At 49.6% G+C, this 16,857-nt stretch overlaps 1 protein-coding gene across 3 annotated transcripts; it reads right to left on the bottom strand.

Annotated features, from left to right (window-relative positions):
- Positions 1 to 7,352: 7,352 nt before the first annotated feature.
- Positions 7,353 to 16,721, bottom strand: LOC122369968. 3 transcript variants are annotated; one of them, XM_043345156.1, is made up of 2 exons: positions 16,344 to 16,721; positions 7,353 to 8,269 (listed from the first exon to the last, which is right to left on the bottom strand). In XM_043345156.1, exons 1-2 carry the CDS (start codon positions 16,379 to 16,381, stop codon positions 7,774 to 7,776), a joined length of 534 nt encoding a protein of 177 aa, XP_043201091.1. In that variant the 5' UTR covers positions 16,382 to 16,721; the 3' UTR covers positions 7,353 to 7,773. The 3 variants fall into 3 exon arrangements, with proteins under 3 accessions (XP_043201091.1, XP_043201092.1, XP_043201090.1); XM_043345157.1 differs by having other exon boundaries at positions 16,401 to 16,514; XM_043345155.1 differs by lacking the exon at positions 16,344 to 16,721 and adding an exon at positions 15,927 to 16,153.
- Positions 16,722 to 16,857: the final 136 nt, after the last annotated feature.

Raw genomic sequence — 16,857 nt, 5'->3', positions numbered from 1 at the left:
GATGAGGCTTCGTCAAGCGTCATTTTTAGCAAAGCTTTTCTTGCTTAAAATCCAGTCTGCAAAACATGGCAGGGCTTACACTTTGGCCTACACTTGACTCCCAGCTGTTGTGTCTTTGCTATGCGATGTTAAACATATAAAACATCTTACTATTCATGTATGCGCCATGACTCATGTAATCTTTTCACAGCCAAGACGCTCCTAAGGTACTGGGAATGTGGGGAGTGCAGCAGCATCAGTGCAGCACCGATGGTCGGATGCGACGGCTGCGATAAATGGTACCACTTCCATTGTGCTGGACTGACTAAGGAGCCAGGTAAGCGCAAATGTTTTCTGTCTCAGTATTTTTGTTGCAGCTATAGTGATCAATGAAATATTTTCCGCACTGTTCAACCAAACATGTATTTCAAACAATCTGCTTCCCAACCAAGGGCGTCGCAACAGGGGGGGGGGGACGGAGGGGATCTCGTCCCCTCCACTTTTTAAAATTTTAACATTACGCCTATGGCGTTGCATGGAAAGAATCGACTTGAAATGGTCCTCGTCCCCTTCAAAATGGTCAATGTCCCCCCCCCCCAGTCGTCGCACCGTGGCGTCGCCCCTGTTCCCAACTACACAAATTTAGTCAAACAATGTGCCAATATGGAATTTTCAGGTTCAGTTGAATGAAATAGGAACAATGATAATTGTAGATTAGGTATACCTGCTAGAGAGGAAAACAGAATACATTGTATTGCTTGTCCTTCACCGATGCTGTTATTTTTCCATTTCTAGAAACACCGACATGGCGATGCAGGTGGTACTGCCTGGTGAGGCCGCGGTCTCCGGAATCGCCTGCAGACGAAGTCACCTGGCGTCCATCTGCACATCACTTGCAGCAGTGAGGCCTGCTGACAGCGTCTGGCAGTGTCGGCAACGTGCCAGACAGCTATCTGGAGTCCTGCTCACCGCAGGTCGCCGACAGGAGGGGCGACGCATCGTCTCCGAGGTCGCCTCAGCAGCAGTGAGACCCCACTGGCCGTCTTCTTAGGCTTCAACTAGATTGCGAACAACCTATGCTGAGACAACGCCCATGACGTGTGATCCGGTACCGCTACCGCACTGCGTGCCTGTGCCCGCCGTGAGCCGCTAGTGCATGGGTTCGACCATGAGAATATGTGTTTATGTTGCTTTTACTATTGTTTATACGTTGAAGTGACGAATTGTTTATTTTTCGCAAGCCTCCGCTGTCCGGTTGCCTGCAGCTCCATGCAACGCCAGCTGTACTGTTGTTTTAATGTTGTCTCTCCGCTCAGCTGTACTGTTGCCTCTCCGCTCATAACAACCTATGCTGAGACAACGCCCATGACGTGTGATCCGGTACCGCTACCGCACTGCGTGCCTGTGCCCGCCGTGAGCCGCTAGTGCATGGGTTCGACCATGAGAATATGTGTTTATGTTGCTTTTTATACTATTGTTTATACGTTGAAGTGACGAATTGTTTATTTTTCGCAAGCCTCCGCTGTCCGGTTGCCTGCAGCTCCATGCAACGCCAGCTGTACTGTTGTTTTAATGTTGTCTCTCCGCTCAGCTGTACTGTTGCCTCTCCGCTCATATATGACACCCGGCACTACTGATTGTCACACCCACTGTCCGTATTGTCCGTAGTGGTGTCTACGCCCATGTTAATACAGCGTGCAGAATCCAGATTCTATTGAGGAGAGTTGAGCCAAGTCACCATAGGCTCGGGAAGAGAGCAACGTGGAGGCCCACTGCCCCCTCCCCGGCCCCCACTGGGGGAGCCAGCCACTCCAACTTTTGACTGGATGTCAAGAGCGTCGCCACGAGGGGAACGAGTCGCCGGCCAGCCAAGGTAGCCAACGGCGTGTGAAGGTTGCCTTACCTCGAGGAAACTGAGATGGCACCAACGGAGGTTTTGTTAAGTAGGCGACCAAAATTCGAGCGGCAGCAACCTGGGCACCTTCACAGATAGCAGTGCCGCGTATCAGGGCGCCTTCGACGTTGAGCTGGGCGCCGATCATCAGGACGCCGGGGGAATATGACCCAATATCCCCCGTAAATATGTGCCTCGGAAGGGAGACCCAACCATAAAACTGAAAGCTCGCCGTATTTTATCCACTATTTTACGAGCAGGTCCATAGATTTCCGTCCTCAAAAGTGCGGGGATATTCCCCAGTGTTTGAGTTGGATGGGACTATAGTCAAGTGGCGTTTACACCGACAGGAGATTCCCATTGCCGGCTGTGGGAAACTACTGTCGGTGTAAACGCCATTCATATTTCCTGCGTCCGCACCCCTGTGGGGACGCCCTTACTCCATGGTGCCGAGCTTATCAATTTGGATATCAATGGAATCAAAATCTCTTATCGATCGATGAAGAACTAAATTACCCCGACCCGGAGAGCGTCTTTGGAATCAAAGCAGTAGCACATGACGCAAGACTTCAGGCAAATAAATCCTTCTTGTCTGAAATAAAACATTTGTGTATTGATAAGCACGTTTTATAAGCAATGGTAGCAAGATTCTCCATGTATTTGGTTACAGTGATAATTTAGTAGCAGATACTTACCGTCGCATTTCGGTTTTTTGATTAAAAATTTATATTGTCAGAACTAGCAACATGTCTCTTCACTCAACAATAATTACAAAAGTGAAAAAGAAATGATAAATTGCTTATATTTTGGTGAAACTAAAAATTAATTCAGCACATATTTTGTTTTACAGCGTTGAAGTCCAGCTCCAAAGGACAGCTGACGATCGTAGCCGAGCAGGCTGTTTGGTACTTCTTCACTACTTCTTAGAAGTACCCGTTAGTACCGATCATGTCTCACATAATAAGCTATTGGAACAAAAATATCCATGTTCTTCTAATTATTCTCATTTCACACTTTGAATAAATACTTTTGAAATGCATTTGCTAATTAATTTCACAAAAAGGGCTTGAAATTTTACAACGTCAAAATACTTATTCCAATTTCCACCATGAAACCACCACTATATTACTTGCTTACAGAACCGTGCGCACAGTGCGCGCAGTTTTATCGTGACGTCAGAGGGTGCTTCCTCAGTGGCGCCCCCTGGCGGGGAACGCGTGCAAAAAGTCCAGCTCTTAGGCATGTCCAACTAATTTGATATTTCAATAACAATTTCAATTTTGTACACACTGACACGTTCATAAAGTTGGCTTCAAATTCGGATTCGGATTCCAGCACCACATTCGTGGAAAAAATGACAAAAACGGACCCCTCAGAATCGATTTAAATTAACAGGATAGATAGAGCAGGACATGCTTATTATGAAAATAAATCACCTAGGCTTGGCACCCCCTAAGAACTGAGGAATCTTAGGTCAAAGTTCAAGGTCATTCTCGGCGGACCCTTTGGATTCTCGTAAAAATTGGTACAACTATAGTCCATGACGAGACGTTCATAAAGTTGGCTTCAAATTCGGATTCGGATTCCAGCACCACATTCGTGGAAAAAATGACAAAAACGGACCCCTCAGAATCGATTTAAATATTCGGATTCCAGCACCACATTCGTGGAAAAAATGACAAAAACGGACCCCTCAGAATCGATTTAAATTAACAGGATAGATAGAGTAGGACATGCTCATTATGAAAATAAATTATCTAGGCTTGGCACCCCCTAAGAACTGAGGAAGCTTAGGTCAAAGTTCAAGGTCATTCTCGGCGGACCCTTTAGATTCTCGTAAAAATTCGTACAACTATAGTCCATGAAGAGCTGATTTCAAAAATACCACTTTCTTACTTTGGCAAGCAGCACAAACTGATATATAAATAGGTCAAAGGTCAGAATCAAGGTCACGTATGTGTAATACAGGAAGTGGAAGTGACCACGTGGCCAGGTGAGAAAGGAGGACCCCTTAGATTTCAATATTTTTTCGCTCAATGATGCAACCAACGTTGGAGATGCTACTGCTGGTTTTTCTAGTTTTGGCAAGGTCAAACTACGGAGAAATGACGGGTCAAAGGTCAAGGTCATTTTCAGCGGATCCTTTCGATTCACATATAACTTTGTATCCCAATACAGTTTTTAATGCTGGTTATTATTCTGCGTATTGTTAGGTTTGGCAGGTCTTAAATTATTTTAAAATATTTAAATAATTTAGCATTTAATTCACCTATCCCAACATGGCTACCGTGCGAGCACCTATCAAAACCTTGATGAAAACAACAAACCGAAAATCTGAGAAACGCGATTTGACCTTGGACGTGCCCCGTGCCAGTGCACTGGCCTTAGGCGTGCTAAAGAACTTGATTTGGTAGGTATAGTGTGTTTTGGTGTGGGCTATTGTAATTCTAATCTATTGCATGTTGTCTGATTTGTGACACAACTTACAAAATTGATATTGCAGTCGTAAGTAGTGTCAGTGTCACAAGTTGACATTGCCATGGGGAAGAGGTCACAGGTCATTCGGGTCATTGTCTTGAAATTTACGTGGTACATGTAAAATTGTTTAAACTTGAGATCCTGAAAATTTTGTTGCAATCCGTTGATGCTACTGCAAGTTATAGAGCTTGAACTGACAGATCGTCTATGAGGCCTCCATCCTTGCCAGCGAGAGTGTTGAAAATGGTGCATAATATGTTATTTCACAAAAATTCTCCCGATTCCAAAAACATGTCCAAGATGACCCCCGTGACCTCCAATGAGCTCTGTGATGACCCCAAGTTGACCTTTTTGACGTGATGTGTCCCAGATGACCTCTGTGACCTCCAGTAAAGCTCTGATAACTCCAAACTGACCTCTGTGACCTGGCGTGTCCCAGATGACCTCCATTTGAGCTCTGTGATGACCCCAACTTGACCTCTGGGACCTCACGTGTCCCATATGACCTCTGTAACCTCTAAGTGATCTCTCTGATGACCCCAAGCTGAAGTCTGTGACCTGACATGTCCCAGAAGACCTCCAATTGAGCTCTGTGATGACCATAAGTTGACCTCTGTGACCTGACGTGCCCCCAAGTTGCCCTTTGTGACCGACGTGTCTCAGCTGCCTCCGTGGTCTCCAATTGAGCTCTGTGATGACCCCAAGTTGACATCTGTGACCTGATATATCCCATATGACCTCTGTAACCTCTATGTGACCTCTATGATGACCCCAAGCTGACCTCTAAGAGCTAATGTGTCCCAGATGACCCCCATGATCTCCATCAGAGCTCTGTGATAACCCCAAGTTGACCTCTGTTACCTGATGTGTCCCAGGTGACCTCAGTGACCTCCAATTGAGCTCTCTGATGACTCCAATCTGACCTCTGTGACCTTAGGTGTCCCAGATGACCTCCAATTGAGCTCTTTGATAACCCCAGGTTGACCTCTGCGACCTGACATGTCCCATATGACCTCCATGACCTCTAAGTGACCTCTCTGATGACCCCAAGCTGACCTCTGTGACCTGACATGTCCAAGATGACCCCCATGACCTTTAATGGAGCTCTGTGATGACCCCAAGTTGACCTTTTTGACCTGATGTGTCCCAGATGACCTCCATGACCTTCAGTTTAGCTCTGATAACTCCAAGCTGACCTCTGTGACCTGATGTGTCCCATATGACCTCTGTGACGTCTAAGTGACTTCTCTGATGACCCCAAGCTGACCTCTGTGACCTGACGTGTCCCAGATGACCCCCATGACCCTCAATTGAGCTCTGTGATGACCCCAAGTTGACCTCTGTGACTTGACGTGTCCCATATGACCTCTGTTACCTCGGTGACCTCTCTGATGACTCCAAGCTGATCTCTGTGACCTGACATGTCCCAGATGACCTCCGATTGAGCTCTCTGATAACCCCAAGTTGACCTCTGTGACCTGACATGTCCCATATGACCTCTGTGACTTGACATGTCCCATATGACCTCTGTGACCTCTAAGTGACCTCTCTCATGACCCCAAGCTGACCTGTGTGACCTGACGTGTCCCAGATGACCCCCATGTCTCTCTCTCCTCTCTCCTCTCTCTCTCTCTCTCTCTCTCTCTCTCTCTCTCTCTCTCTCTCTCTCTCTCTCTCTCTCTCTCTCTCTCTCTCTCTCTTTCTCTCTGTTTCTCTTCACGTGCCGGTGTTGCGGATCCTATAGGCAAATTTTGTACATACCAGTGTTGATCCCCAGTCTTTGACCGGACATGTATTTTTCCTTCCCGCAGGATGCCGGCGGCGGCGACGACAGTGCGCCGGCGCACATCTCTATGGAGGTGGACACGGCGACCCGTGGGCGACCGCCGCTGCCGCGGTTTGCTACATGTGGCCATGGCCACTAATCTGTTGGAGGAGGCGCCCCCGGCACAGGTCCCAACCGCCGGAGACGCGGCAGAGACCGGGCAGTGGGCTGGCTTCCAGTCGCAATACGACGCGGTCGTGACAGCGTCTCAGTGCACAGGAGCCGCGGCTGTGGACGATTGTTGAGAGACGGCGCGGGGCATCGATAGAAGCTTGTCTGCTGGAGATCAAATCCTGTCTGCTGGTGGTATGTAATGCCGCGTAGCCCGGTGTCCGTGATGATCTTTTAAGGCCGAGCTAAGCTACACTAAGCGTGACCGTCCAGGAAACTATAAAGTACCCACGTGTACTGCGTGTTCGTGCTCACTAGATTTCCTTGATACCGGCTTCTACGATTATCCATATTTTCCTTGAGCTACCGTATGCTCACGTAAGCGTGATAACGAGCGAGTGCCATGCCGGTAATACGATATGTATGAACAAGAATATCTTGTGATTGAAATTGCACAGCGATGCACTACCGAAGTTCATCGCTGAAAATTGCATCTAGACCTGTGTAATTTCTTACTGTTAGCTCGACAGTAGTCTCCAGCAGACGGCGCACGACCTGGTTGTTACCCGTTGCCATTATCCATTATCCATTAGCAATCCACATGTGCCTATGTCTGTTTTCGTTGTGAATAAATGTTTGCCTTGACAAGCGAGTTGAAACATCTTTCAATCGCCCAGTGTCATTCGATGCAATGCCCAATCACATGCCGTCGAAAAGGTTATCTCACTCCACGCTGGGGCTCCTAGATTTTCGCGCCTGATGGGGGAGGGGCTGAACCGTGAACCCCCCAGTGAAGGGGCTGAACAGCCCCCCCCCCCCATCCCCTCGATTTCAACTCAGCTCCTTGACTAGATGTGTTGGTAGTATTAGAACGAGTATTAGAACTCTACCTGAGACGAGGCCACTTGAAGTACCTTGTGCCCTCACCCTGCTGACCTTGAAAGACAACGAGCCTAAACTTTTAGCGTAGCACAGATGCATGCTAAGGCGTGCCAAAGAACGGCGGCGCTACCGTCTGATCGCTTTCAAAATGACCTCTCTCTATTTCTCGTCAAAAGCTGTAGCTTGATCACCAGGTTCTATATTTACTTTGAAACTGAACACGCCCAGCGCTGGCACACACGCGGAGCGGCTTCACATGCGTATACACTCGGTCATCACATGTGGGCATTACACGAGGCCCGGCCGAACAGAACTTGGTGCCGCTAGCGGCCTGGTAGTGCACGGTCAGGCACGGCTCGAAGCCGACGCCACTGACGACGGCAAAGCGCTCCATGTCCTTGACTAGCTGTGCGGGACCGATACAGTCCACGAAGCGGAAAGGTCCGCCGGTGAGTGGCGGGAAGTCGAGACCCAACACGCTGGCTCCGAGGTCGCCACGTCGAGACCTGTCAAAATGCGGTGCACTTAAGGCCTACAACTGAGGCAACCACAATCACGAGTCAGGAGTCAGGTTAATGGTGGCAATACGATTAATATAAATAGATTAAGCTAAATAAATCAGGCTATGAACTGCAGCTGCTGCAGCTGGGTCCTCCCGGCGCGGCCGGCGCAGGGTCGGCGGACGCAGCGACAGCGCGCCGTCAGCCAGCGGCTCCAGCCGGGTCAGCGCCGGCAGGTCCTCGGGCGGCAGCTCGCGGCGCACAGTCTCCTTGACGGCGGCACTGAGATCGCGCACGGCGCGCTGCAGCACTGAGAACTGGTGGAACGACGGGTGGTACCAGTCCCGCGCACGACCGGCACACAGCGCAACGAACTCGCCCGGAAAACGCACACTGTCACACGGTGCATCTCCGTCACTTGATTCGAAGGGCGCGTCCTCACATCCGAGAACCGACTGGCGTTCACTGCCAGAAGTTCGTGACAGATTAGTGGCCATGGCCACCTGTAGCAAACCGCGGCAGCGGCGGTCGCCCACGGGTCGCCGTGTCCACCTCCATAGAGATGTGCGCCGGCGCACTGTCGTCGCCGCCGCCGGCATCCTGCGGGAAGGAAAAATACATGTCCGGTCAGAGACTCGGGATCAACACTGGTATGTACAAAATTTGCCTATAGGATCCGCGACACCGGCACGTGAAGAGAAAGAGAGACAGAAAGAGAGAGAGAGAGAGAGAGAGAGAGAGAGAGAGAGAGAGAGAGAGAGAGAGAGAGAGAGAGAGAGAGAGAGAGAGAGAGAGGAAGAGAGAGAGAGAGGGGGAGAGAGAGAGAGAGAGAGACATGGGGGTCATCTGGTACACGTCAGGTCACAGAGGTCAGCTTGGAGTCATCAGAGAGGTCACTTAGAGGTCGCAGAGGTCATATGGGACACGTCAGGTCACAGACGTCAACTTGGGGTCATCAGTGAGCTCAATTGGAGGTCATCTGGGACATATCAGGTCACAGAGGTCAGCTTGGAGTCATCAGAGCTCAATTGGAGGTCACGGAGGTCATCTGGGACACGTCAGGTCACAGAGGTCAGCTTGAAGTCAACAGAGAGGTCACTTAGAGGTCGCAGAGGTCATATGGGACACGTCAGGTCACATAGGTCAACTGGTGGTCATCAGTGAGCTCAATTGGAGGTCATCTGGGACATGTCAGGTCACAGATATCAGCTTGGAGTCATCAGAGAGGTCACCGAGGTCACAGAGGTCATATGGGACACGTCAAGTCACAGAGGTCAACTTGGGGTCATCACAGAGCTCAATTGAGGGTCATGGGGGTCATCTGGGACACGTCAGGTCACAGAGGTCAGCTTGGGGTCATCAGAGAAGTCACTTAGACGTCACAGAGGTCATATGGGACACATCAGGTCACAGAGGTCAGCTTGGAGTTATCAGAGCTAAACTGGAGGTCATGGAGGTCATCTGGGACACGTCAGGTCAAAAAGGTCAACTTGGGGTCATCACAGAGCTCCATTAAAGGTCATGGGGGTCATCTTGAACACGTCAGGTCACAAAGGTCAACTTGGGGTTATCAGTGAGCTCAATTGGAGGTCATCTGGGACATGTCAGGTCACAGATATCAGCTTGGAGTCATCAGAGAGGTCACCGAGGTCACAGAGGTCATATGGGACACGTCAAGTCACAGAGGTCAACTTGGGGTCATCACAGAGCTCAATTGAGGGTCATGGGGGTCATCTGGGACACGTCAGGTCACAGAGGTCAGCTTGGGGTCATCAGAGAAGTCACTTAGACGTCACAGAGGTCATATGGGACACATCAGGTCACAGAGGTCAGCTTGGAGTTATCAGAGCTAAACTGGAGGTCATGGAGGTCATCTGGGACACGTCAGGTCAAAAAGGTCAACTTGGGGTCATCACAGAGCTCCATTAAAGGTCATGGGGGTCATCTTGGACACGTCAGGTCACAAAGGTCAACTTGGGGTTATCAGTGAGCTCAATTGGAGGTCATCTGGGACATGTCAGGTCACAGATATCAGCTTGGAGTCATCAGAGAGGTCACCGAGGTCACAGAGGTCATATGGGACACGTCAAGTCACAGAGGTCAACTTGGGGTCATCACAGAGCTCAATTGAGGGTCATGGGGGTCATCTGGGACACGTCAGGTCACAGAGGTCAGCTTGGGGTCATCAGAGAAGTCACTTAGACGTCACAGAGGTCATATGGGACACATCAGGTCACAGAGGTCAGCTTGGAGTTATCAGAGCTAAACTGGAGGTCATGGAGGTCATCTGGGACACGTCAGGTCAAAAAGGTCAACTTGGGGTCATCACAGAGCTCCATTAAAGGTCATGGGGTCATCTTGGACACGTCAGGTCACAGAGGTCAACTTGGGGTTATCAGAGAGCTCAATTGGAGGTCATCTGGGACACCTAAGGTCACAGAGGTCAGATTGGAGTCATCAGAGAGCTCAATTGGAGGTCACTGAGGTCACCTGGGACACATCAGGTAACAGAGGTCAGCTTGGGGTTATCACAGAGCTCTGATGGAGATCATGGGGGTCATCTGGGACACATTAGCTCTTAGAGGTCAGCTTGGGGTCATCATAGAGGTCACGAAGAGGCTACAGAGGTCATATGGGACACATCAGGTCACAGATGTCAACTTGGGGTCATCACAGAGCTCAATTGGAGACCACGGAGGCAGCTGAGACACGTCGGTCACAAAGGGCAACTTGGGGGCACGTCAGGTCACAGAGGTCAACTTATGGTCAGCACAGAGCTCAATTGGAGGTCTTCTGGGACATGTCAGGTCACAGACTTCAGCTTGGGGTCATCAGAGAGATCACTTAGAGGTTACAGAGGTCATATGGGACACGTGAGGTCCCAGAGGTCAAGTTGGGGTCATCACAGAGCTCAAATGGAGGTCATCTGGGACACGCCAGGTCACAGAGGTCAGCTTGGAGTTATCAGAGCTTTACTGGAGGTCACAGAGGTCATCTGGGACACATCACGTCAAAAAAGTCAACTTGGGGTCATCACAGAGCTCGATTGAAGGTCATGGGGGTTATCTTGGACACGTCAGGTCACAGGTCAGCTTGGGGTCATCACAGAGGTCACTTAGAGGTCGTGGAGGTCATATGGGACATGTCAGGTCACAGAGGTCAACTTATGGTCATCACATAGCTCAATTGGGGGTCTTCTCGGACACGTCAGGTCACAGAGGTCAGCTTGGGGTCATCAAAGAGCCCAATTGGAGGTTACGGAGGTCATCTGGGACATGTCAAGTCACAGAGGTCAACTTGGTTCATCACAGAGCTCGATTGAAGGTCATAGGGTCATCTTGGAAACGTCAGGTCACAGAGGTCAGCTTGGGGTTATCAGAGAGCTCAATTGGAGGTCATCTGGGACATGTCAGGTCACAGGGGTCAACTTGGGGTCATCAGTGAGCTCAATTGGAGGTCATCTGGGACATATCAGGTCACAGAGGTCAGTTTGGAGTCATCAGAGCTCAATTGGAGGTCACGGAGGTCATCTGGGACACGTCAGGTCACAGAGGTCAGCTTGAAGTCAACAGAGAGGTTACTTAGAGGTCGCGGAGGCCATATGGGACACGTCAGGTCACATAGGTCAACTTGGGGTCATCAGTGAGCTCAATTAGAGGTCATCTGGGACATATCAGGTCACAGAAGTCAGCTTGGAGTCATCCGAGCTAAATTGGAGGTCACGGAGGTCATCTGGGACACGTCAGGTCACACAGGTCAGCTTGGGGTCATGCGAGAGGTCACTTAGAGGTCACAGAGGTCACAGAGGTCATATGGGACATGTCAGGTCACAGAGGTCAACTTGGGGTTATCAGAGAGCTCAATCGGAGGTCATCTGGGACATGTCAGGTCACAGAGATCAGCTTGGAGTCATCAGAGAGGTCACCGAGGTCACAGAGGTCATATGGGACACGTCAAGTCACAGAGGTCAACTTGGGGTCATCACAGAGCTCAATTGAGGGTCATGGGGGTCATCTGGGACACGTCAGGTCACAGAGATCAGCTTGGAGTCATCAGAGAGGTCACCGAGGTCACAGAGGTCATATGGGACACGTCAAGTCACAGAGGTCAACTTGGGGTCATCACAGAGCTCAATTGAGGGTCATGGGGGTCATCTGGGACACGTCAGGTCACAGAGGTCAGCTTGGGGTCATCAGAGAAGTCACTTAGACATCACAGAGGTCATATGGGACACATCAGGTCATAGAGGTCAGCTGGGACACGTCAGGTCACACAGGTCAGCTTGGGGTCATGAGAGAGGTCACTTAGAGGTCACAGAGGTCATATGGGACATGTCAGGTCACAGAGGTCAACTTGGGGTTATCAGAGAGCTCAATTGGAGGTCATCTGGGACATGTCAGATCACAGAGATCAGCTTGGAGTCATCAGAGAGGTCACCGAGGTAACAGAGGTCATATGGGACACGTCAAGTCACAGAGGTCAACTTGGGGTCATTACAGAGCTCAATTGAGGGTCATGGGGGTCATCTGGGACACGTCAGGTCACACAGGTCAGCTTGGGGTCATGAGAGAGGCCACTTAGAGGTCACAGAGGTCATATGGGACATGTCAGGTCACAGAGGTCAACTTGTGGTTATCAGAGAGCTCAATTGGAGGTCATCTGGGACATGTCAGGTCACAGAGATCAGCTTGGAGTCATCAGAGAGGTCACCGAGGTAACAGAGGTCATATGGGACACGTCAAGTCACAGAAGTCAACTTGGGGTCATCACAGAGCTCAATTGAGGGTCATGGGGGTCATCTGGGACACGTCAGGTCACAGAGGTCAGCTTGGGGTCATCAGAGAAGTCACTCAGACGTCACAGAGGTCATATGGGACACATCAGGTCACAGAGGTCAGCTTGGAGTTATCAGAGCGAAACTGGAGGTCATGGAGGTCATCTGGGACACGTCAGGTCAAAAAGGTCATCACAGAGCTCCATTAAAGGTCATGGGGGTCATCTTGGACACGTCAGGTCACAGAGGTCAGCTTGGGGTCATCAGAGAGGTCACTTAGAGGTCGTGGAGGTCATATGGGACATATCAGGTCACAGAGGTCAACTTGGGGTTATCAGAGAGCTCAATTGGAGGTCATCTGGGACACCTAAGGACACAGAGGTCAGATTGGAGTCATCAGAGAGCTCAATTGGAGGTCACTAAGGTCACCTGGGACACATTAGGTAACAGAGGTCAACTTGGGGTTATCACAGAGCTCTGATGGAGATCATGGGGGTCATCTGGGACACATTAGCTCACAGAGGTCAGCTTGGGGTCATCATAGAGGTCACGTAGAGGTTACAGAGGTCATATGGGACACGTCAGGTCACAGATGTCAACTTGGGGTCATCACAGAGCTCAATTGGAGACCACGGAGGCAGCTGAGACACGTCGGTCACAAAGGGCAACTTGGGGGCACGTCAGGTCACAGAGGTCAACTTATGGTCATCACAGAGCTCAATTGGAGGTCTTCTGGGACATGTCAGGTCACAGACTTCAGCTTGGGGTCATCAGAGAGATCACTTAGAGGTTACAGAGGTCATATGGGACACGTGAGGTCCCAGAGGTCAAGTTGGGGTCATCACAGAGCTCAAATGGAGGTCATCTGGGACACGCCAGGTCACAGAGGTCAACTTGGAGTTATCAGAGCTTTACTGGAGGTCACGGAGGTCATCTGGGACACGTCAGGTCACACAGGTCAGCTTGGGGTCATGAGAGAGGTCACTTAGAGGTCACAGAGGTCATATGGGACATGTCAGGTCACAGAGGTCAACTTGGGGTTATCAGAGAGCTCAATTGGAGGTCATCTGGGACATGTCAGGTCACAGAGATCAGCTTGGAGTCATCAGAGAGGTCACCGAGGTAACAGAGGTCATATGGGACACCTCAAGTCACAGAGGTCAACTTGGGGTCATCACAGAGCTCAATTGAGGGTCATGGGGGTCATCTGGGACACGTCAGGTCACACAGGTCAGCTTGGGGTCATGAGAGAGGTCACTTAGAGGTCACAGAGGTCATATGGGACATGTCAGGTCACAGAGGTCAACTTGGGGTTATCAGAGAGCTCAATTGGAGGTCATCTGGGACATGTCAGGTCACAGAGATCAGCTTGGAGTCATCAGAGAGGTCACCGAGGTAACAGAGGTCATATGGGACACTTCAAGTCACAGAGGTCAACTTGGGGTCATCACAGAGCTCAATTGAGGGTCATGGGGGTCATCTGGGACACGTCAGGTCACAGAGGTCAGCTTGGGGTCATCAGAGAAGTCACTTAGACATCACAGAGGTCATATGGGACACATCAGGTCACAGAGGTCAGCTGGGACACGTCAGGTCACACAGGTCAGCTTGGGGTCATGAGAGAGGTCACTTAGAGGTCACAGAGGTCATATGGGACATGTCAGGTCACAGAGGTCAACTTGGGGTTATCAGAGAGCTCAATTGGAGGTCATCTGGGACATGTCAGATCACAGAGATCAGCTTGGAGTCATCAGAGAGGTCACCGAGGTAACAGAGGTCATATGGGACACGTCAAGTCACAGAGGTCAACTTGGGGTCATTACAGAGCTCAATTGAGGGTCATGGGGGTCATCTGGGACACGTCAGGTCACACAGGTCAGCTTGGGGTCATGAGAGAGGTCACTTAGAGGTCACAGAGGTCATATGGGACATGTCAGGTCACAGAGGTCAACTTGTGGTTATCAGAGAGCTCAATTGGAGGTCATCTGGGACATGTCAGGTCACAGACATCAGCTTGGAGTCATCAGAGAGGTCACCGAGGTAACAGAGGTCATATGGGACACGTCAAGTCACAGAAGTCAGCTTGGGGTCATCACAGAGCTCAATTGAGGGTCATGGGGGTCATCTGGGACACGTCAGGTCACAGAGGTCAGCTTGGGGTCATCAGAGAAGTCACTTAGACATCACAGAGGTCATATGGGACACATCAGGTCACAGAGGTCAGCTTAGAGTTATCAGAGCTAAACTGGAGGTCATGGAGGTCATCTGGGACACATCAGGTCAAAAAGGTCAACTTGGGGTCATCACAGAGCTCCATTAAAGGTCATGGGGGTCATCTTGGACACGTCAGGTCACAGAGGTCAGCTTGGGGTCATCAGAGAGGTCACTTAGAGGTCATGGAGGTCATATGGGACATGTCAGGTCGCAGAGGTCAACCTGGGGTTATCAAAGAGCTCAATTGGAGGTCATCTGAGACACCTAAGGTCACAGAGGTCAGATTGGAGTCATCAGAGAGCTCAATTGGAGGTCACTGAGGTCACCTGGGACACATCAGGTAACAGAGGTCAACTTGGGGTTATCACAGAGCTCTGATGGAGATCATGGGGGTCATCTGGGACACATTAGCTCTTAGAGGTCAGCTTGGGGTCATCATAGAGGTCACATAGAGGTTACAGAGGTCATATGGGACATATCAGGTCACAGATGTCAACTTGGGGTCATCACAGAGCTCAATTGGAGACCATGGAGGCAGCTGAGACACGTCGGTCACAAAGGGCAGCTTGGGGGCACGTCAGGTCACAGAGGTCAACTTATGGTCATCACAGAGCTCAATTGGAGGTCTTCTGGGACATGTCAGGTCACAGACTTCAGCTTGGGGTCATCAGAGAGATCACTTAGAGGTTACAGAGGTCATATGGGACATGTGAGGTCCCAGAGGTCAAGTTGGGGTCATCACAGAGCTCAAATGGAGGTCATCTGGGACACGCCAGGTCACAGAGGTCAGTTTGGAGTTATCAGAGCTTTACTGGAGGTCACAGAGGTCATCTGGGACACATCACGTCAAAAAGGTCAACTTGGGGTCATCACAGAGCTCATTGGAGGTCACGGGGGTCATCTGGGACATGTTTTTGGAATCGGGAGAATTTTTGTGAAATAACATATTATGCACCATTTTCAACACTCTCGCTGGCAAGGATGGAGGCCTCATAGACGATCTGTCAGTTCAAGCTCTATAACTTGCAGTAGCATCAACGGATTGCAACAAAATTTTCAGGATCTCAAGTTTAAACAATTTTACATGTACCACGTAAATTTCAAGACAATGACCCGAATGACCTGTGACCTCTTCCCCATGGCAATGTCAACTTGTGACACTGACACTACTTACGACTGTAATATCAATTTTGTAAGTTGTGTCACAAATCAGGCAACGTGCAATAGATTAGAATTACAATAGCCCACACCAAAACACACTATACCTACCAAATCAAGTTCTTTAGCACGCCTAAGGCCAGTGCACTGGCACGGGGCACGTCCAAGGTCAAATCGCGTTTCTCAGATTTTCGGTTTGTTGTTTTCATCAAGGTTTTGATAGGTGCTCGCACGGTAGCCATGTTGGGATAGGTGAATTAAATGCTAAATTATTTAAATATTTTAAAATAATTTAAGACCTGCCAAACCTAACAATACGCAGAATAATAACCAGCATTAAAAACTGTATTGGGATACAAAGTTATATGTGAATCGAAAGGGTCCGCTGAAAATGACCTTGACCTTTGACCCGTCATTTCTCCGTAGTTTGACCTTGCCAAAACTAGAAAAACCAGCAGTAGCATCTCCAACGTTGGTTGCATCATTGAGCGAAAAAATATTGAAATCTAAGGGGTCCTCCTTTCTCACCTGGCCACGTGGTCACTTCCACTTCCTGTATTACACATACGTGACCTTGATTCTGACCTTTGACCTATTTATATATCAGTTTGTGCTGCTTGCCAAAGTAAGAAAGTGGTATTTTTGAAATCAGCTCTTCATGGACTATAGTTGTACGAATTTTTACGAGAATCTAAAGGGTCCGCCGAGAATGACCTTGAACTTTGACCTAAGCTTCCTCAGTTCTTAGTGGGTGCCAAGCCTAGATAATTTATTTTCATAATGAGCATGTCCTACTCTATCTATCCTGTTAATTTAAATCGATTCTGAGGGGTCCGTTTTTGTCATTTTTTCCACGAATGTTGTGCTGGAATCCGAATCCGAATTTGAAGCCAACTTTATGAACGTCACACTGACACGGGACTCGAGGAAAGCGTATTTTGAATTCACCATAGGGCTCAGCCACTCCTAGCGGAAAATTCTGGGGAATTCTCCCCCTGGCGACAAATGTGGGGAAATGAGCATAAATGTGTAAGTCCCTAGA

The sequence above is a fragment of the Amphibalanus amphitrite genome, unplaced genomic scaffold (assembly GCF_019059575.1).
Source record: "Amphibalanus amphitrite isolate SeventyFive unplaced genomic scaffold, NRLGWU_Aamphi_draft 001087F_arrow, whole genome shotgun sequence".
In the NCBI taxonomy this organism is placed as follows: domain Eukaryota; kingdom Metazoa; phylum Arthropoda; class Thecostraca; order Balanomorpha; family Balanidae; genus Amphibalanus; species Amphibalanus amphitrite.
Note: the sequence above shows the minus strand (reverse complement) of the source record. Positions and strands in the feature narration are given on the sequence as shown.

What these genes read in the sequence shown, in the direction of transcription:
- LOC122369968 (XM_043345155.1), bottom strand. Translation starts at nt 16,057, where the DNA reads ATGGCTACCGTGCGAGCACCTATCAAAACCTTGATGAAAACAACAAAC. An exon ending in GTGCTAAAGAACTTGATTTG is followed by an intron (nt 8,270 to 15,926) that starts GTAGGTATAGTG and finishes TCCTTCCCGCAG; the next exon opens with GATGCCGGCGGCGGCGACGA.